At 39.3% G+C, this 21,800-nt stretch overlaps 1 protein-coding gene across 2 annotated transcripts; it reads left to right on the top strand.

The window, feature by feature from the left end:
* Positions 1-113: 113 nt before the first annotated feature.
* sema4ab (sema domain, immunoglobulin domain (Ig), transmembrane domain (TM) and short cytoplasmic domain, (semaphorin) 4Ab) lies at positions 114-20,007 on the top strand. Of its 2 annotated transcripts, XM_057827829.1 has the most exons (14): positions 114-5,599; positions 7,370-7,586; positions 7,727-7,887; positions 7,962-8,021; positions 8,134-8,232; positions 8,329-8,422; positions 11,071-11,193; positions 11,272-11,399; positions 11,494-11,675; positions 12,993-13,137; positions 14,653-14,842; positions 14,917-15,032; positions 17,579-17,831; positions 18,241-20,007. In XM_057827829.1, exons 2-14 carry the CDS (start codon positions 7,502-7,504, stop codon positions 18,930-18,932), a joined length of 2,328 nt encoding a protein of 775 aa, XP_057683812.1. In that variant the 5' UTR covers positions 114-5,599; positions 7,370-7,501; the 3' UTR covers positions 18,933-20,007. The 2 variants fall into 2 exon arrangements, with proteins under 2 accessions (XP_057683812.1, XP_057683814.1); XM_057827831.1 differs by lacking the exon at positions 7,370-7,586.
* The last annotated feature ends 1,793 nt before the right edge of the window (positions 20,008-21,800 follow it).

The raw sequence follows: 21,800 nt of genomic DNA, 5'->3' as shown, positions 1-21,800 counted from the left end.
TCAATTCTCATCCGTCAAACACTATGAATGGTTATTCACTTGGAGCGTTGTTATAAGGTACAGTGAAACAGTAAAAGAAAATGGCTGCTTTTACAGGCAGTGGGAAAGTGGTGTCGAGCTACCTACTGTGCAAAGTAGAATATTGTCATTGTACAGAGAAAAATGAGATTTAAAGCTTCACCATTATATGCACCACATAAAAGCAAGACTACAATAAGGCTAATATAAAAACACAGGTTGTAGTGTACACATATTGGGAATAAAGTGAATAAGTGACTAGTAGCCAGAGGTGGGTAGAGTAGCCAAAAAATATACTCAAGTAAGAGAAGCGTTACTTCCAAATAATATTACTCAAAATTAAAAGTAGTCATCCAAAAAATGTACTCAAGTACAAGTAAAAAAGCATTTCGTGAAAAAAAAAATACTCACGTAATAAGTAACATTGTGAGTAACTGCTTAGAATTTTTTTGGTTATATTTTTTATACATATATGCAAAGTTATATATGAACTGTTGTTACAATGATACTGTACATTAACCCATTACATAACCACATTAAGCCAAAGAAATACATTTTTTTTTAAAAATCATTGAATTCCAACGTGAGAGGGCAATAAAAGACCAAAATGAGGCATTATTCGTGCAAAGAGCATGAGTGCTTTAGTGGAGAAAATAGTTCTTAGTTTGACTAGTGAATAGTTTCTTCATAGTTACTATTATGTAGTGCTTAACTTGTAAATCATAAGGTGCCGGAACACAAAGTACATATGACAGCGCAGGGATGACGAGATGGGCACAGGTCCTGGAACATACCCAGAAAATGGTGCTGAAAACAACACGCAAATGCCCACTTGCCATGCTGTGGGACTTAAAGCCCCAATTTCAGATAATATCCATGCTATAAATGTTATGACAATTATTACAATTATTTAGGCTATACTCTGTACAGCACGGGCAACTGCCCACATAACCACAGGTGTGACTTACAATAACGTACAGTCTAACTTGTAAAAAAACCTGAGACTATAATAAAAAACACAAACCCATTCTTTTGCGAGTTCCACCCCCCCCCCAAACCCCCCCCCTCTCTGGCTCTAAAGTTCCCACCGCCTTACAAATTGTGCAGCCCAAACCTGAATTTCACATAAGGGTATTGGCCTGTTGCCCCGGCTGTTGGTGGTCCACCTGGCTGACTGCCGGCGCTGTAGCTGGCCCCCACTCCGGGTGGCGCTAAACCTGACCTGCTGCTGCCATGGTAGCAGCTTCCTGCCCCGGCTTGGCTGGCTGTCCTTGAACCTGGCTAGCTGCTGCGGCGTTAGCCTCCTGCTGTTAGCATACCTCCTCCGTTAGCAAGTTCGCTGCAGTTGCCCTCATCACCGGTTGTTGCTTTTCTGACTCCTTTTGAACCATCTTCCTTCTTTTTGAAAAAAGACAGTAAATGCAACCGTCTTTTTGGCATGTTGAAGTACCGTTTAATCTTGGCTGCTTGCTCCCAAGATGCCGCAAATTTCCAAAGGTTTTTTGTTGTTTTTTTTACGACCAGAGGCGTGATTTGTTGTTCCAGCTTTTCAGTGCATCAACAACTCTCCGATTCTTTCAAATGACGTTAAATTTTTATAAACAACATGCAATTCTTGGGATTTATTCTGTAAATTAACTTATGCATATTATTATTTTATTTTATACTATAATGTCCGTAACTATGCACAATCCCATTAAGAGAGGCTGGGACTGGAGGGCGAAAAGCAAAAGCGGTCGAATGTGTCGGTTATTTTGTTTATTGTTTTCTTACTGTTGCCACAATAAAGTGGAGAAAGCCATTAACGACTCCTCTCCTTCTTACCCCCCATTCGGGGCTATTACAATACATTTTTTAAAAATGTTTTTATAGTATTTTTATTATTTTCTATACACGAGAGGTGCCTGATCTGCTCAAATAAGTCCCGGAACACAGGGAGGCCAAAATCAAGAGGTGCCGGATCTTGTTCCCAGCATGATCTGGCCCAAATTAACCCCTGCTATTATGAAATTAAAAGGATCTAAAAGGATCATATCACCGGTTTTCCGTGGTCAATCGGTGCCAAATAAAGACTGGGAGAGAAGTTAAAATCCGCGCTCCTGAGTCATGTTGAGTGCAGAGCTCTTTGTCAAATCCTTCATTTTTACAGTGCTTTAAAGATGCCACGTGATTGAACAGGCGCCTCATTGGTGAAATAGATAGAGCTGTTCTTGGCATCGCTGGCAAAAAAAAAAAAAAAAAAACTACTCCACCCCTATAGAACTCTAAAAAACTTTTTTTTTCTCAAAAAGTTACTCAAATAAATGTAACGGAGTACATGTAATGCGTTACTACCCACCTCTGCTAGCAGCAAGTAGTTATGTAGTGGTAATATACAGTGGGGAAAACAAGTATTTGATACACTGCCAATGGGAAAACCCATTGGCAGTGTATCAAATACTTGTTCTCCCCACTGTAACTGCGTATATGACAATATTCAGTAGTCATACAAGGCGGCAGATGGCTGACCTGATATGATAGTGCAAATGACAGTTCGTGCATAGACTAACTGCAAAAATGCTTTAATGTAACTGCATATATTACATACGCTGTATCTAAATTATGCAGTAACCAGATTGAGAACGATGTCTAAGAACATATTACTTAGTGACGAACACTACATATGGCAATGTTGAGGCATTAGCAGTGCAATGACAGTGACAAAGCAGACAATTATGGGGTTCACATTTCAACCTGTAGTAGAGAGTAGAGATTCATATTCTTGAATCTTAATTTCTGGCTGCCCAAATTTTCCAGTTTCTCATTTTATGAACTTTGTCCACCCCCCCCCACCCCCCCCACCCCCCCCACCCCCCCCAAATAGACACACACAGATTTAGCCAATGCTGTATCAGCCATGTTTGTTGGGGCGGGAGGTGGTTTTACCGGCTTCTTACCACGTGGTTGTTTTCAGGTCACCCCGTTAATCCCGTCCAATCTGCTTTACTTCTGATTAGCCATTTTACCTTCTCTCTCACTGCTTTCCCTGCTTTTAAATCAAGGTTAACCTGCTATAGTTTAAGTGCAACTTGTAGATTTGAAATTGGGTGACTAAAAATCTGCACTGAGGTTTGACTGGTTCGCTTTTTATGTGGGAAAATCCTGTTGATTTGTTAAAATCTACTCATACGAGATGGACGTCTACTGCTTTTACAGGTACTTTTACAAAATGACACCAGCGGTGGGGAATTCCACAACAAGGTAGATGAGGATTAATTACTTAGTAGACATTAAATAAACTTGTGAGGATTGAAACGTCTGTACTCTCTTAGTTTTTCTACTACTCACTTCTTGTGGCATATAGGTTTCAAATTGCACAAGAACATTTTTGGATAAAATCACCCAACATTATGGTTCATTTTGGTGATTTATATTTCCCAATTTACATATTTTCAATGCAGATATAGTTGTTGAATTTCAGATCTCACTTCAGCAAGATATTCATATTTGATTTAAAACCACAGTTCATGCTTTAATGCTTAGCAGTTGTGCTACATTTTACACAGTATGTCTCCAATTCTGCATTTTAATCATGAAAGCTTAAGTAATACAGATGTCAGTCAGTTCTTGCTGTGATGGTTTCATTTACACAGATGGTAGACATCAAAATGCAGACTCCCACCATACTTGTTGCTATTTGGCATTGAGGCAGATGTGAGGCAAAGTCTATGCTGTTTTTATGCAAATATAAAAAAAAACTGTAGTTGTACACATTGTCATGTTGTGCCTTTTTTGCCACTGAATCCAAGGTTTCGATACTCAACTTTTTTGGCCCTTTTCACATTTAAGGAAAACAGAAACTCAACGAACTAAATACAGAATAGGAAAAAAATACGAAAGAAATAAAAACAAACATGAGTCAGTCTGAGTTTTTCCACCTCAAGTCTAGCTATCATTTCCTCTTAGACCTTCAATTTGGCGGACCAAAAAGTAATTAATCACATGATCAAAAATTATCTTCCCCCATTCATCGTGTCCCATTCATACAAAATTGTGACACAATGGGGACTCTCCAAAGATTAAAGCTTACCATTACTCTTGAAATCAAAGGTTTGACTTATTCACTGCCGATCCAGGTATACTGAATGTCAAGTACCGTAAATTTTGGACTATAAGCCGCTACTTTTTCCCCTTATTCTGAAACCTGCCACTTATAGTCCAGTGTGGCTTATTTGTTCATTTAATAGATTAATAGGTAACACTTTATTTGACAGCAGCGTCATAAGACCGTCATAATTATGACATGACACTATCATGGGCATTAATGAATGCATATGACAGATGTCATTAAGTGTCATCCGGCAAATTATGTCACTAACTCAATTTATGTCCAGCTCGGATCTTTTGCATCGATTCAAAAGTGAGATAATTTGCCGGATGACACAAAATTATATGTCATAAGCATTGAATAATGCTCATGGCAGTGTCATGTCATAATTATGATGGTCTGATGACTGTCTTATGCTGCCACTGACAAATAAAGTGTTGCCAAATACCATAACTAGCAATAACAACCGGAACAGTAACTGAAGAAATAATTAGCACAGAACAAGTATTTTTATTTTCATTGTTATTAACATCTGTAACGCTGCATTGCATGCCAGGAGGCATGTTGGACGACAACACTGTTGACAGCAGGTGGCAGCAGCGGTAGACTATCTCCCTCAATGGAGCAGTGATGGCCAAATGAAGCCTTGCAGCTAATTGGCTCAAAGCTTCATGGTGGTTGATTTGGTTTTATTACAGTTTTATGATACAGCTGTCAAATAAAGTGTCAGTGGTTAATATCTTTTGGTGTAAATATCCTATAGTACAGTGAGGACAGCTGCGGCTTATGTGTCAAATTTGGTGGGTGGCGGCTTATAGTCAGGTGCGCCTTATAGTCCGAAAATTACGGTATTCATGGAGTATGTGTTATGGTAGTTAGTGACAGAAAATACATATTAAAACATTGTTCAACAGCAATAGATGTCCAGTTCATTCAAAAGGGAGGGGTTTGAAGCCTCTCAGACCAAATAGATTGGACGTCTATTACTGTCAATGGCAGGAAAAGAGTTTTAATGGATAAATCCTTAAGCTTAGTGAACCTTTGGCTCAAACAAATGAACACACTATCTAATAAATTAAACCTTTGCAATAAAGTATTCGGCTAAGACCTCAGCCCTGCATCTTCTTTTTGTACCTTTAATCATTCATGAGTTAGGTCTTTTGTTTCTTTCCTTTACGTCCTAAAAGCTGCTGCCAAACTCTCAAGAGTGGAACAATTTAGTTAGATTCGATATGACGTTTTGAAGTAAGTATCGTTTTGATGGTTCACGCTGACACTGAGAAAATATCATTTACAGGTTGCTTTACAGAGGGTCGTAAAAACGCTTGAATTTGTCTGGCACCACTGGTGGGAGGGAGAAGACTGTTTGTTGACATAGTGGAGACCCCTCTCACCCTTTCACGCTCCACGGTCAGCGTTTTCCACACCGACACACGTTTGTCTTGTGGCCGATTCCAGCGTCAAGCTTTCCCTGGAGATACAACCAGACAAAATGTAAGAACATTTCAATTGTTAATCGCTTAGATATGCACGCCTCGTTTTTGTTATGGCTATAAATCTGTTGCACACACAAAGACATTGCCTGCGCCGTGACAAAAAAAATGAGCTAATTAGCAAAAATGCTGTTTAACAGAAGGTTATGCTAAGGTAAAGTGTCATATTTCCTATGTGATTAATGCGCGGTTCGATGGTAATGATGGTAAAATTAGGTTAAATAGTTCACCGGCTCGGTAGTGAGCTGTTAGCATGTAAGCTAACGTAGCAGTGTGAAAGTGCGCGTGTGGCATTCGATAACAGCTAATTCAACGCCTTTTTTGAGAAATTCGTGATCATTTAATTAATGTAATATGCTGTGTGCTCCATTTATTTCTTTGTTTTTACTAAATAGAGAAAAATTTAGATTTGTTGCTTATCCCTTGACACCAAAATAAAAAAAAAAAGATTTAAGATTCCTTTAAATTTGTTTATGCTTTAAAGTAGACGCTAAATTAGGTTGAAAATACTTAATTGAATATGACATATAAATAGTCAGTAAAATAATAAAATAAATATATTAAAAATACGTTTAAAAAATTGACATACGGTAATTGTACTTATGCTGCAAATTAGCAACAACAACCATCTATATTAATAATAATTATAATGAAAATATAGCATTGAGGCTAGTTTGATCTGGAATGTGACTAATTTGCTGAAATAGGGGTTAAGAAATTCATGTTGTTGGATTTATGGCTGCAGCTATCGATTATTTTAGTAATAGTTCGAATAATCGAGTAATCGGATTAGGAACAGTTAATGTGTTGCAGAATAAATTTTAGAAAATGTAAAACAAAGGCTTGCTAAGATTGCAATTTCAGAAGAGCATTAAATGCGTATACAAAGTAAAATTCCCGCGTGTTTCTTCAAACTGAATAGTTGCACTTTCATTTAAAAATAAAGTACCTGAGTTTAGCCTCAAACAGTATAAAAAAAGAAATAAATGAACGAGGATCTAAGTACAATAAAGGAACAATTGGCTAACTTGCATAGCAAAAGTCGCTAGCTTAAATGCTATAAGATGATAACTTTTTTTTTTTTTTTTTTAACAATGCTTTAAACAAATTGTTCAAACACCTATTCCCCCCAAAACCTGCTCAATGTACCTATAAACTAAATTATTAATGCATAAAAAACATGTTAGTGCAAAAAAAAAACTTATGTTAGTCTTAACAGGTAGCAGATGGATGATAAATGAGTTATGTCATATTCACCGTTGCCACTAGAGGGGAGTGTATCCACCCAAATCAATAAAACTAAATGAAAACTTATAAAAATACTTAATAAAAATACTTAAAAAATACTTATAAAAAGCTAACTCAATAGTAAGCATGTACGTGGAAGTCTACCTTCCTAACTGCCTACCTATCAAGGCTCTTATAATTCTTGCTAACTAGCAAGGTTAGTACCTACTAATTTAATCACAGGGGTGTCCAAACTATTCCACAAATGTCCGCAGTTGGTACAGGTTTTCATTGCAACGAATAAAAAGGATGTATTTTCAGCAATCTGGTGTTTTACAAGTGTGATAAATTGATTACAGTTAGGGGCTGCTTGTTTCAGCAGGAACCTTATTGGTTAAACTGTCTGTTCTGTATCGATTGGAACAAAAATCTGCCCCGACAGCGGCCCTTGAGGACCGATTTGGAAACTCCTGATCTATAAGTATTTTCACCTGCCACTCCCTTGCAAAATAATGTCAATTTAGATTCCATATGTCCCTCTCAGCTGTCTGAGCGATGCTAGGGTATAGCAACCAGAGGATGTGGTCTCAGCGAGGCTCGCCACCCTTCCTAACGGCGTCTCCCTGACCCTCTCATCGATGACCGCCAGCCCTCTACCTGTCCACAACATCCCATCATGATGCTGCCTCTTGTTATGACTCTGCTGTGCTTTCTGTGCTCATCTGTGACCACGCTGACGCCCAGGGTCTCCTTCCCCATGGGTGGGTTGAGACTTTTTGGAATTATATTACCTCTGAAGTTGACAACTTGTAGGGAAGAGGCTCCTATCTCTGACACAACCCAAAAAAAAGGTGGCAAGTATTGGCTGTTGAAGTCCCCCAATTCCTGTCTGCGTTCACAGGTAGTCCGGGGAGATGTCTCACTCGCTTCAGCAGCGCTGACGTTGGCAACACCACTACCCTGCTGCTCAGCGACGGTGGAGATACGCTTTATGTTGGAGGCCGCGATGCTGTGCTGGCGCTGGACGTCAGCCTCGAGGATGCGATCATACTGAGGAACAAGGTAAGGGTTCCGCACGGTAACTTGGAGATGCACAGTATATTTAGTTGTTGGAACAATGTACTCTGCTTTTGTAGCTGGACTGGAGGCCTTCAGAGAAAGATCTTGAGCAATGTTCCATGAAAGGCAAGATGTTGGCAAGTAGCTTGATTTTTTTCCTTTTCTTTGGGTATTACAATTTTTTTTAGATTTAATTTTCAACATTTTTTTTACAAATATGAAATAAGTAATTACTTTTTTTCTGTTTAGACGGACTGTCCTAATTTTATCCGCGTGCTGCTGTTCCTGAACGCCACTCACCTCTACGCCTGTGGAACATTCGCCTTCAGCCCGCGTTGTATCTACATTGTAAGTTTGTCCTCAGTAAGTTATAGAATCATATATAAGAATGCACTATGTATAGCTATACCAATGCAATTGCATGCATCTTGATGAATTTTCTAGAACTCTGAGACTTTAACTGTGAGTCTCAAGCCTGACGAGGGACGAGGTCGCTGCCCTTATGATCCCTACCAGCGAAACACTGCTATCATCGTAGGTAGGGCTTCAACTAACGATTATTTTTTATAATGGATTAATCGGACGCTTAATTAATCGGATAAGTGTCATTTATTTTTCAATTACATTCACAATTTAACTTGAAGTTGTTTTAGACATGTTGTAAGTAACAAAGAAGACAAAATTAATGACGATTTCCTTCAAAAATAATATTTCATTACAGGTTCCTGACTTACCGGTTAGTAGTTTTTATTAAAGGTTCTGAGTATAAAATATGAAAATAATTTCTCAATACACAAATAAGACAAAAGTCCGGTTCATTGAAATAAAAAAAGTGCTGCTGATTGACATTTTTTATCTGGTGGGCTAAGCGCTGATATAAATTGTGTCGATGACTCATTTATTTTATTTAAACAAACTAGACAAAAAAATCGAATAAGGAGGAGGCAGACTAATTAATGAGTTTTCGTTATCAAATAGTTGTTCATAAATGCAGTCTAAATCCAAGCACTCTCTCTTATATATGACAATTTACAGTTTGAAGGGGAGCTTGCGTTTAAAGGAGACTCTAAGATGTTATATGAATGGGTTTATGTGTGTGGTTTCTTTCTAAGAAGAAATGAGACAACCAGTGCTTAATTTGTAAATCATAAGGTGCCAGAACGCAAAGTACATATGACAGCGCAGGGACGACAAAACGGGCACATGTCCCTAAACCCTAACTTTAACGCAGAAAATGGTGCTGAAAACAACATGCAAATGCCCTCTTGCCATGCTGTGGGATTTGCAAGCCTCAATTTCAGATAAAATCCATGGTATAAAGGTTATGATAACAATTTACAATTATTTAGACTATACTGTGCACAGCACGGTTAATTGCCCATATAACCACAGGTGGGACTTACAGTACACAGTACGGCAATAGGTTTCTCAACAGGTCTAACTTGTAAAACATAAAAAAAACATCAGAAATTAAAATAAATAACGCGAATCTCCCATTATTATTATTATTTATTATCATAACGGGTGGGTTTGAGGAAGCTCTCTGATTGGTCAGTTGCCATGGCTATTAATACATGGCTAGTGCCTCATCACCAAATGTATAACTACGCCGTTATATTCGTGCCTTGGGTCTGTTGTTTACAAACATGTTATGTATCCGTTAATTTGTTACACTTCTATAATAATTTATTCCAATAACACAGTTGTAATTATTGTATAAGCCCATGGAAGCAAATGAATTGAAAATAATTCAAAACGACGTCGCCTATTTTATTGCATTAAAGTAACATCGGCGAGGTGAAGTGTGAAGACCGCAGTTTGTTAATGGTTGCTAGGACACCATGGTTTAGAGTAACATTAGGGACAAAGGAACTACTTTCTATGACGGATTAAATCTATCAGAAAGCTTAAGTTTGACAGCAAATTAGCTCACCTGATGAACACATTTTATGCTGATTTTAATGTTGTGGTCCGTTATATAATCGCAACAGTACACTTGATGCTGTTGTTTCACGTCATTAGCGGTACAAGACTGCTGATGGAAAGTCTGCTTCACCTTGAAATGAGCTGCTGTCCCAACAGTTGTGTGTCCCATCCCTGACCTGTTGCTGGATACCCCACATTCTTCTCCGCTCAGTGCGCTCTCCTCTCCTTCTAAATCTTCCTATAAGCAAGCTGATGTCACGGTTTCCGCCTTTGCTTCGTCTGCTGTACCGGGCTAGCTGATGCCAGGGCACTGACCTGTTGCTCTGGCTGATGGTGGTCCACCTGACTTACTGCTGGCGCTGTAGTTGGCCCCCACTCTGGGTGGCGATGAACCTGACCAGCTGCTGCCACGGTAGCAGCCTCCTGCCCCGGCTTGGCTGGCTGTCCGTGAACCTAGCTAGCTGCTGCGGTGCTAGCCTCCTGCTGCACCCAGTCTCGCCCGTTAGCATGATCGCTGCAGCTTCCCTCATCGCCGGTTGTTGCTTTTCTGACATGTTTTGAACCATCTTCCTTGTTTTTTAAAAAGACAGTAAATGCCACTGTCTTTATGGCATGTTGAAATACCGTTTGATCCTGGCTGCTTGTTCCCCAGATGAAGTTTTTTTTAATTTTTGTTTATATATTTTTTCATGTCACACGAGAGATGCCGGATCTGCCCAAATAAGTCCCGGAACAAAGGGAGGCCAAAATAAATCCGTGGAGAAAACTTTACTTTCTAACAATTACTTAAGTGCTAATATGCTTCTCTAAAACACAATACAGACAGACACTTAAGACACTGATTAGCTTAATCGCTAATTAGCTTAGTGCGCAGTGCTAAGTAGTAACGTTTCATTAACAAAGAATACAAACAATACAAACAAATTACTCACACAACACAAAAGACGATCTATCTCTCGACACTTTGTAATATTATTGATTCAGCAACCCAACATGGGTGTAGCAGTGAACTCTCTTTCTCTCTTGCTCTAATCACTGGCGCAGCCTCACATTACACACACACAAGGACCCAAACGTGACTGCTCTTAGCTGCCGGCAAAAATCAATTATCAAATTCGTTGGCAACTAATTTACTAATCGATTTAATCGATTAGTTGTTGCAGCATTAATCGTAGGTAAGAGTCTCAATTTACTATTTGTTTCTTACATGGTGAGCATGCCAGCTGGGCAGTGTTACACTATTCTTTTTTCGTTTCTCAGACGGAGAGCTGTACACGGGCACTGTGGCTGACTACCGGGGCAATTGGCCGCTCATTTCCCGCCACCTCAGCGAAGGTTCCCGCGTGGACCTCAAGCTGGATGACACGTTAGGATGGCTGGAAGGTAAGTACAAGACTGAGGGCATGCTTCTTATTTTGTTGTACCTATTTTTAAAATGACTTTTTTTGTTTTTGCGTAAAGATCCGACATTCATCAGCTCCACCTACATTCCGGAGGAGGGAAAAATCTACTTTTTTTTCAGTGAAGTGGGCCAAGAGTACGACTTCATCGACAAGTTTGTCGTCTCGCGCGTTTCCCAAGTCTGCACGGTAATGACTGATGCTTATGTACTTAAATTGCAATAGGAGTAAGCATTATTTTACTACAAATACATTGTTTCTACTCGATACGTTCTTTACAAAGAGTGACATTGGAGGGCAGCGGACGCTTCAACGGCGGTGGACCACCTTTGCCAAAGCACAGCTGCTGTGCCAGGCAGACGGCGAGCTCCCATACAACGTCATCCAGGACATTGATAGTTTGCCAGCAGCTGAGGGCATGACAGCTGACGACACACTTTTCTATGGCATCTTCACCTCGCAGTGGTTAGTCATACGTCTTGAAGGTCAAGACTTAATGCATTTATTTTTAAGTTGTAGTTTTATTAAGTATTCACAATTGCTGTAATGCTCAAGAACTTAAGTAAAGTTGTGTATACAGTAGAGCTGTCCCGACTAGTCGACATAGTCGACGTCATCGATGACGTAAATCCGTCGACGAGCACAACATCCCGTTGACGGATAATGAAGGGTTAAAAATATATATATGCGTGGAAAGTTCAGAATGTCGGATGATCTGTATGCAAGCGAGGAAAGCGGCACAAAGCCAAAAAAAGCGCACCAGAGTGTCCAAAACATTGACTTATTTCAAAGAAACAACGGAGGGTACACTCTTCTGTCCTGTCTCTTCAATGCCAAACTTGGCTGCACGTCGGCCGTGAATAAACACTTCAAGCGCCGTCACCGTTTGTAATTTTTTTTTTTTTTTTTTTTTTTTTTTTTTAAGTACACCAGAGGGTGCTGTCGCCTTACTGAATAATAATGTTTTATTGACAATGGGCCTATAAGTGCTATTAGTATTGTCCTTAATGCTAACTGAAGGTTTATTTCATGTTATGGTTTATTTTATGGTATAGAAAATTATATAAGGTTAAAAGGTCATAAATATATACAGTATATACAGTGATTGCACTCAAGGGAGAGATTGTCAATGATAAGGTAATAAATTAAGGTAAAGGCAATTCATTGATATATAAATAAGGTTTAAAAGGAAAAAGGTGAAAAGTTTTTGTTAATTTCTAATTGTGTTGTTTTATTTGTGTGCACCATAGCTCTTACTGTGTGATTACATCAAGGATGGAATAAAAGTTGTAAACCATCAGTTTAAGAGACCACTTTTTCAATCGGGATGCTACACTAGTTAATTCTATCAGCATTTGAACTCATTGCTTATTTGTGATTTATTATTATTTATGTGTTTATTTGTACTTTAATAAATAATTTAAGTGTTCCAATATGTTTTTTGTGAATTGATAAGCGTCAACAAAAATTTTATTGCTAAATTAGTAAACAAAAAAATTTTTTTTTTTTTTTTTTTTTTTTTTAAATTATTAGATTAGTCGACTAATCGTAAAAATAGTCGGCTGACTAATCGGGAGAAAATTAGTCATTTGGGACAGCCCTAGTATACAGTATTTTACATAACAAGGGCAATATGAACTGAAGATTCTCCATGCCGTACCATGAGTCATGTGACTGGTCAGCAGGCGTCCTCATGGCTTCTCCTTAACAATGCTGTCTTTATCATCTTTTATGTGTTGTGCAGAGTCATGCATTGTTCTTTTCGCTTCACTCTTAACACAGGTCGGTCAACTGGGGACTCTCAGCCGTGTGCTCGTTTCGCTTTTCCGACATCAAGTCGGCATTCTCTGGCTCCTACAAGGTCCTCAACCGTGACACGCTTCAGTGGAGCACGCGGGTTCAAGAGAGGGTGGCCAACCCGGGAGAGGTAAATGTTACTGGGACACAAATAGGAGTTGGATAAGCAGATAGATACTAAAATATAGAAAACTGAATTTTTTTCTCTCGTATATTATACATCATATAATGTATACAGTGTATCTAATTGAAATACTTGAATTCATAGGTTTTTAATTCATTCAAACTTATATTTAAGATATATATTAAGATAAATCATTTATTGATTTTAGATATTTTTGTTGATAATTATATTATAAACTATAAATTAAAATCAGAACCATTATTGCAATGACACAAATTACAAAGCCACAAGCCTGTCACAAAGCCTGTCGCAATATGCAATAAGTCAAATAATCGCACGGTAAATAAAAACGAAAACGGCATTTGTTCATAGATAAGCCGTACTGGACTATAAGCCGTATGATTCGAAATGAGGGGGAAAAGTAGCGGTTTCTAGTCCTAAAATTACGGTACTTTAGCCAGCTATAAAACGTTGGCAGTCTTCTCTAAAATGCAAACTTGTGGTTGAAAGGTGACACTTCAAATATGTGAACTCGCTGGTTTCCAGCATTTGCAAACAATGTGGAAAAAAAGAAAAACATTCTATTACTGACACCACATACATGATTAAAATGAAAGACACTTTATTTTATTTTTTTTACTGAGTGTAAAGCATACGGTTTGCGGCTTAGCGAATGTATTTCCGGTGAACATTTCAAAATGCACGTCATGTTCAACATGAAAATAAAGATTTCCTTAGGTAATCTCACATCAGATTCTACATTAAGGATGGCAATAAAATGACACACATTATGAAAAATCTTATTGGCAATGAATAATTTGGCTCCAAATTAGCAAACATGCACACTGTGCAGGACAAGATGACAGTTATTTTGCATCAAATAAACACTTTTGATGCGCTCTAATTGGCAGAGAACAAAAATGGGATTGGTTTTCTCACCTATTTCATATTCTGCACTTAGCCAGCTTTAAAATGACTCGTTATGTGCGTGTTGTTGTTTTTAGTTTGTGTTTTATTTAAGAATAACAATTTGCTGCCATTGATGGGTAATTTATTTGGATGTATTGTCACTACATTAGTGGTTGAATTGCTTTACAAATATTGACAATAATATCGCATATCTGAAATAATTTATGAGACTCTAAATTGCCAACTAAAATTTATCGCGAGAGGCCTAATTGTAAGTTGACGTAATATAAAATATATTTTCACAAAATATTTTTATAATTTGAAATTCATGTATATTTTCTTGAAAATGTCCATATCCTTTATGTATTTTGTAAATATGTGAGTGTTAAAAGAACTAAAAAATTATGAGACTCACAGCATCTTTTGCTTCGTTGTGATGTAAAAAATTAGTGTCTTTTGTTTGGCTCTTTAACACATCCATAATCATTTGAGATGCCACTTCTTTTGAAATAGTATATAAAAATGCCAAACATGAAATGGAAATTCAGTTCAACATACATTGGCTGCCAATTGGAGTTTGATGTGTGAGGCTGTACTTCCTCGCTTGTTTAGTGTGGCCTGCACAACGCGTCGGACAACGCTTTGCGCTTCGTCAAGGAGAACTTCCTAGCAGATGATAGTGTGCGGCCGGCGGGCGGCTCCCCAACGATGGTGTCCGCCGAGCACCGCTACAGCCACCTGGCCGTTCAGAGAGTCCAGGCGGCCGATGGCGTGGATTACGTAGTTCTCTTTCTCCTCACAGGTGAGTTGATATTTTGAGTGTATTGTTAGGATTGCTTGCACGTCAAGTGTGTGACGTTTTGGATGGTGTTTTAGAGTCTGGGTACCTTCACAAGGCGGTACTGCTGCAGAATGGGGCACACATCGTGGAGGAGGTGCAGGTGTTCCTTAAGCCACAGCCCGTCAAGAACCTGAAGCTGTCCATACCCAAGGTGCAAAAACAATAGTCTGAATCCATTTGCCATTGTGTGGCAGTTTTTGCTTTACTCCTAATATATAAACATAATGAAATTATTTTATTAATATTTTGCATAGAAATGCTCTAAGAAACAAATACAACTACATAAAAAACTACATATATAAAGTAAAAATCTTTTACTAATAGCAATTTCTTAGGTAAAATAATTAATTTCTCTAAATGTAAAACTTTAATTTTATGAATATTTTCCATAATCTAAATAATACTTCCACTATATTAAATAATGAAATTAAATTATTAGCAAACATATTATATATATATATAATATATATATATATATATATATATATATATATATATATATATATATATATATATATATATATATATATATATATATATATATATATATATTAGGGCTGTCAAAATTATCACGTTAACGCGCGGTAATTAATTTTTTAAATTAATCACGTTAAAATATTTGACGCAATTAACGCACATGTCCCGCTCAGAAAGTATTCTGCCTTTTGGTAAGTTTTACAGCAAGGCTTTTTATGCTGTCCAACAGCGAACTCTTGTGGTCGCTTTGCGACATGGTTTATTGTTTTCTTACCAATTCATTATGGCTGCACGACGTCTCGGGCTGATAATGTGCTTATATGATCCTTGGACAAGATTTATCCGTAAGTATGGTTCTTGTAAAGAATGTACATATTATGTTAGTAAGCGAAATGTTATATTTTTTGTATGAGACGCTTTTTGTTTATGTTTAGTGAACTTGTATAGCGTGCTAAGCTAACGTTGTTGCTAATGCAATGCTTGTGTACTTTTATTTTGTAGTTTTACGACAGTCTAAAGAGGACAATGGTTTGAGGCCATTTTATTAATAAATCACATGAAAAAGGAAGAAGAATTATTGAGGCGTCGTTCACCAGCTGTCTAGCTTTGGAAAAAGTAGACGCTTCGGAGTGAGGACAGCATAGACAGATTTAAATGACAGTAGAGTGAAATGCCCACTACAGTCCTTATGTACCGTATGTTGAATGTATATATCCATCTTGTGTCTTATCTTTCCATTCCAACAATTTATTTTACAGAATATATATATAATTTACAGAAAAATATGGCAGACGGTTTGAATTGCGATTAATTGTGATTAATTACGATTAATTAATTTTTAAGCTGTAATTAACTCGATTAAATTTTAAATCATTTGACAGCCCTAATATATATATGTATATATATATTTTTAATTATCCATAAAGAAGAAACCATTTTTTTAAAGAAATTGAATTAGATACACTCACACTTAAAAATATTGAGCATTTATTTTTTTAATTTTAAGCAACACTAGGTAACTTTTCAACCTTTCTAAAATATTGTTGATAATATGTCGACTGACAAACTAGTTGAATGACATCTGTTTTATATCTTGAGGGGCTCTGTATCGCTTTCACCGGCACTATTTAACTTTAAGGAGGATGGCAGGAACCCTGCCGCACAAAAAAAACTACAAATATGCTTACTGCTTTACGGCAACTGCATTTCCCCCTTTCCCCATTCATTATAAAGACGGAAGTCAATGTGAACGCTTTCGGATAAATTCTGCAAAGATGGCAGATCAACAAAAGAGACAAAAAGTTTTGTTTGATGGGGGGGCTACCAGGACATACAAAATAAACAACAAGGGCCAATACAACAATTACAAATGTGGTATTGGAATAAATTATTATAGAAGTATAATGAATTAACGGATAAATATGTTTGTAAACCACAGACTCAAGGCACGAATATAACTGCGTTGTGATACATTTGGTGATGAGGCCCAAGCCATGTGTTAAATCATTTATCCATGTTATATCGTGATTAATACACGGAACTGACCAATCAGAGAGCTTCCTCAAACCCACCCGTTATTATAATAAAAATGGGAGATTTGTGTCATTTATTGTAATCTCTGATTTATCTATTTATTTATTTATTTTTTATGTTTTACAAGTTATGGCAAGTGGGCATTTGCGTGTTGTTTTCAGCACCGTTTTCTGTGTATGTTCCCGGAACTGTGCTCGTCTCGTCATCCCTGCGCTGTCAAATGTACTTTACGTTGCGGCACCTTATGATTTACAAATTAGGCATTGTCGTCAGCTAGCGAGTTTGTGTGGCGTGCGGGGGTTTGCCCCTTAAGCCACATGGTTGCTAACCGTCATATGCTATTGTTTAGCCATAACTGGATTCATTACCCTTTTACTATTCATTTTTCACACAGCCGCTGGAAACAGAAATGTTATTTAATCCATCTGCTGGCGGCTAGGAGATTGATTTTTGATTGATTGATTGACTTTACGACATTGTACGGGTGTGCACTGGTCCTCATGGAAAGTGCAGACTCTGTAAGGCAAAACACTACCGCTTCTGTCCAGCGTCGTCGCTAAAATCGACCAAAACTGAAAAGTTACCAAGTGTTGCTTTAAGTAAATGTATTTGTATTGTTGTTTACAATATTAAAAATAGATACAGTATGTCTGAATTTCAAATGCTTCCTCAACATCTGCTCTAAAGGGTCAGATATACGTGGGTACATCTGAGGGCGTGCTCAGGTTCCCGACGGCCAACTGCTCCTTCTATTGGACCTGCGCTCAGTGCGTCCTCGCCCGGGACCCCTTCTGCGGGTGGGACGCAGCCCAACAGGCTTGCGTGGGCGTCACTGGCGCCCACCTGGGCCAGGACGTAGAAGGGGGCAATGTGGAGAAGGCGTGCGAGAGCGTGACATCGATGCACCGAGCTCGTTTCGGACCAAATAATCTGCCTGCTGGTAAGACAATTTTTAAGACTTTAATTTTGAACCAAACTTTAAACAGAATTGGTGTTTAACTCATTGGCTGCTATTGAGAGATACACTAGAATTACAACAACAAAAAAAGTTTTTTAATGTTTTCACATTGACCACACATTAAATTTCTCATATTACCACTTACAACACTGAAAGTAAAGAAACACGTGTTGCCAAAAGACTTTAATTTTAATAAGAGTTGCTATTGATGGCGATAAACATCCAATCTGTAGACTGGATTAGACTTCTTTCGCTGTCAATGGCACTCAACCATGATCATTCAATGCCAACCATTCCACCATGTGACGTCGGCCATTTTGAATTTGTGCTTGGCTGCCAATCAGTCCATCAGGTTAGACTGGAAGGTTTTGACCTGACATCTGTGTATCAGCTCCGTGTCCCGCAGGCGAGCCAGTGTCTGTGTCGCTGCACGAAGTGGTGCGTCTCCCGTGTCCAGCAGCGTCGCGCCTCTCCCGCCAGTCGTGGGAGCGCCCCAACAGCCGCCTGTCCCCGGACCTCTACCTGCACCTGGATGACGGCAGCCTGAGTTTCGTGGCCACGCCCGCCACCCTGGGCCACTACCTGTGCCTGTCCGCCGAAAATGGCTTCCGGCAGACTATGGCGGTCTACCACGTCAAGCAGAAGAGCGGACCTCTACCTGACCCCTCGCCCGCTCGGCCTCAGACACCCGAGTCCACGCGGACCACCGGTGGGCAACTCGGGCGCAACTTTACTTTATGGATGGTGAAAGCGGCCCCCGAAGAGGCAGCCTTCCAGGACGGGGACCCCCTGATGTCGACACGGACCCCCTCTTACCTTAAGGAGCTGGTGGTCGTGTCGGTCCTTTTAGTGCTTTGCCTCAGCGCTCTTATCACAATCCTCCTCTACGTGATCAAACAGCGCTGGCACAGCCGCACCGCCCCGCAGCAGCTGGCGGCGAATTCGGACAGACGGACCCCCGCGGAGGAAGAGGCCCTACGGGGGAGCCCGGCGCACAGCAAGCGCAACGGACACGGTCCCCATACGCTCTCCAATGGGGCGCTCTCCGCCTCCAATGGACACTTGCCCAACACTCCTATCTGAGTGAGCGCAACTCGCTAGGTGAGACGCACGACAACGAGGAGCCACGAGGTGCCGACTACGAACGCGAATGGAAATGACATCATTGCGGTACTTTAAATGTCAAAGTACAACAGTAAGAAATGCCATCAAGGAGTTTTTAGGCCACGCTAAATTGAAAAATAGAAAAAAATATATTGTTGAAAAAATGTGGAAAAGTGAAGTAAGAGGGGATCATGTTACAAAAATCCAGTTACTGTAGTCGTGAAAAAATAAAGGGGAATTAAGTTTTAATTGATTATGTTAAGTTATAAGAAAAAAATATTAATGCTACAATTTTTTTGTTTCTGATGTCACCCAAATGAGGCTATACATGTAAAAAAAATTTGTAATATCAGTAGAGTTATGTCACATTTCACATAAATCTCCCGTTTTACAAGAGTATAAAAAAAAAGCCAAAGTTCCAATGATACAGTCAAAGATTTATGACCATAAATCACAATTTCTTCAATATAATTTAAGCGTGGCCCAAACACTCCTTTGTTAATTTAATGTTTTTGAATGTGTTTTCACTAAACAGAATGCTACCAGTTAGCATTCCATGCCACGTGACTGCTACTTGTACAGTATTTCACTTAGTAGGATTTCATACAAAAAAAGTTCAATAGTTTGTAGAAAATCACTGTTTGCACACTTTTATCACATCATGACCCTTTGTATGACTTTCTACCAAAGTGTGGCGTGTTATGGAAAGACATTGCTGTTCCTGAACGTGCCTTGGCTACACTACAACACTTGGACCCTGTAATAATGTGACCGTTAAAGCATTGTGTGTATTCGTGCGACTGTTTTGAATGTTAAATGTGAACATGGTACTATGTAACGTGCTTAGTGACCACTCTTAATTCTCTATGAGAGCAAATCAGGACCAAATATGTTTGTACTCATTCAGGGACATTCTCTAGGTATGACTGTCTTTGGATACTTTTTTGGGGGGTGGGTTGGAATGTCCCTTTTTCACATCTGGACCAAATCCGAGGAGGGGTGGACACAGCTGTTGCTACAAAATACAACCACTGCCATAATAAATATTGTGTTGAACGAAAGCTTTTGTCTGTCAGTTATGACTTAGCCATATTATCTTTGTGCAGGTGTACACTCTAGATAATAGAACTTCATATTAGTCATGCTCACTAGTTTTTAATTAATGTTGCATCGATATCTATACTAGTGCAACCCTTAGCCTTGGCCTCATTCACGGCGCCTTCAAAAGAGTGCTCTGGCAACTGGGCAGTAAAGCTTACTTGTCTGCGGAAAATATATATTTACTGAAACTGAAGTTTACTTGTAGTGTTTAAGCTACTTAACAGAGGTCCACTTTGTAAGTTTATAATGTTTTTTTTTTGTTTTTGTTTTTAAAAATCACGCTTGAGTGGGTTCATGCATGACTGGGTGCAATGAGACAAACTCAGCGTGTCGGTGCCAGGATTAGTGATCAGGTAGCATAGAATCGGATGTCAACATATCCACACTTACAGGCAGGACTTGCAGGGGCCCGGGGACAAGAGACCATTATCGGGCCCCCGCACCCCGCCCCTACCACCGGCTTGTTACGACAGCATACGCAGTACTTGTAACTCTTTGCAAGCAATGATTGTAAATTGTCAAATTATTTGAGATGGACAGTTAAATTTAATAGACCGTAATGCGATGTGACACAATATAAACAAACCATTTCCATCTATTGTTCCATGTAGGCTAAAACAACAACTAATACAACTGAGAGTGCTATGCCTGCCTACTAAGCAACAAAAACAGTATAACTAAACATCCTGTGCCTGTTAGGTCTTCATTACTACAAATAAAACAACAACAACAACAGCATTTATAATGAATGCAGACTGACTGACACACGCTCCCTACTGATCTGTGGCTGCTGTGCTGAGTGGGACCCGGGACGCGCCCCCTCCTCAGCTCTGACTGTAGGCTGCCTGACAGTTCCCTGTCTCTCCCTGACAGGTTCCTCTGCTGTTCCAATGCTGCTTGTTTTTGCTGTTCCGGTGATGGATTCGTATTAGCGTTTGCTATAATACACAGTGGGTTGTAAACCCAAGCTAAATCCAGCCGCTGGACCCGAGTCTGTTCAGCTCCCCACAGACTCCCTGATCTCCCATCACCTTCTCTCTCCTCGGCTCCACGAGAGCGCATGTCTTGTCATACCGCAGCTCAATAGGCTACAAGCGTCCGGTCACAGACTCGAATCGGGCTTTGGTCACGGTGATCGCGAATGTAAACGGTCAGTGTTAGCGGCTGTTGTTCACTTACCGACATCACCGTCCACAGCCAACTCTAGCCCTAATTCTCTGGCATCTTGTCCCCCTTTTAAAAACGTCATCATTTTTTCTCGTTCACCTCTATTTTCTTCATTTCTTTTTTCTTTTCTTTTCTGTGCGCCCGATTTATGACAACTCGCCACATTCAGAGTTTATAACAATGACAGATTTTAATTTGCCGCTTCAGGCCACGTACGTAGTGTAGCCTTGAGTGCGCCAGAGCGGGGTCAAGCCATTCTCTGCTAAGACAGGGGGGCGTTGTGCAAAAAAAGGGAAAATTATATATTTCAAAGATTTAATATGTTAAAGTTTTTAAGTATATATCGAGTAGAACATAATATTTAATCAGACAATGATTTAAATAAAAAAGAAATATGTGAATGTCAGTAAAATAAATTAAGGGTCACTCATAGGCCCCTCTGGTCCTGAGGCCTGGGACAACATACCCGGTTACCCCCCCCCTGTCGACGGGCTTGCTTACAGATGATTTACATAATACTGTTCCCATCTCACATTGCTGAACCCTCCTCAGGGGCACTGGAAGTCACTCACAGCAGGG

Source organism: Corythoichthys intestinalis, chromosome 22 (genome assembly GCF_030265065.1).
Source record: "Corythoichthys intestinalis isolate RoL2023-P3 chromosome 22, ASM3026506v1, whole genome shotgun sequence".
Lineage (NCBI taxonomy): Eukaryota > Metazoa > Chordata > Actinopteri > Syngnathiformes > Syngnathidae > Corythoichthys > Corythoichthys intestinalis.
Note: the sequence above shows the minus strand (reverse complement) of the source record. Positions and strands in the feature narration are given on the sequence as shown.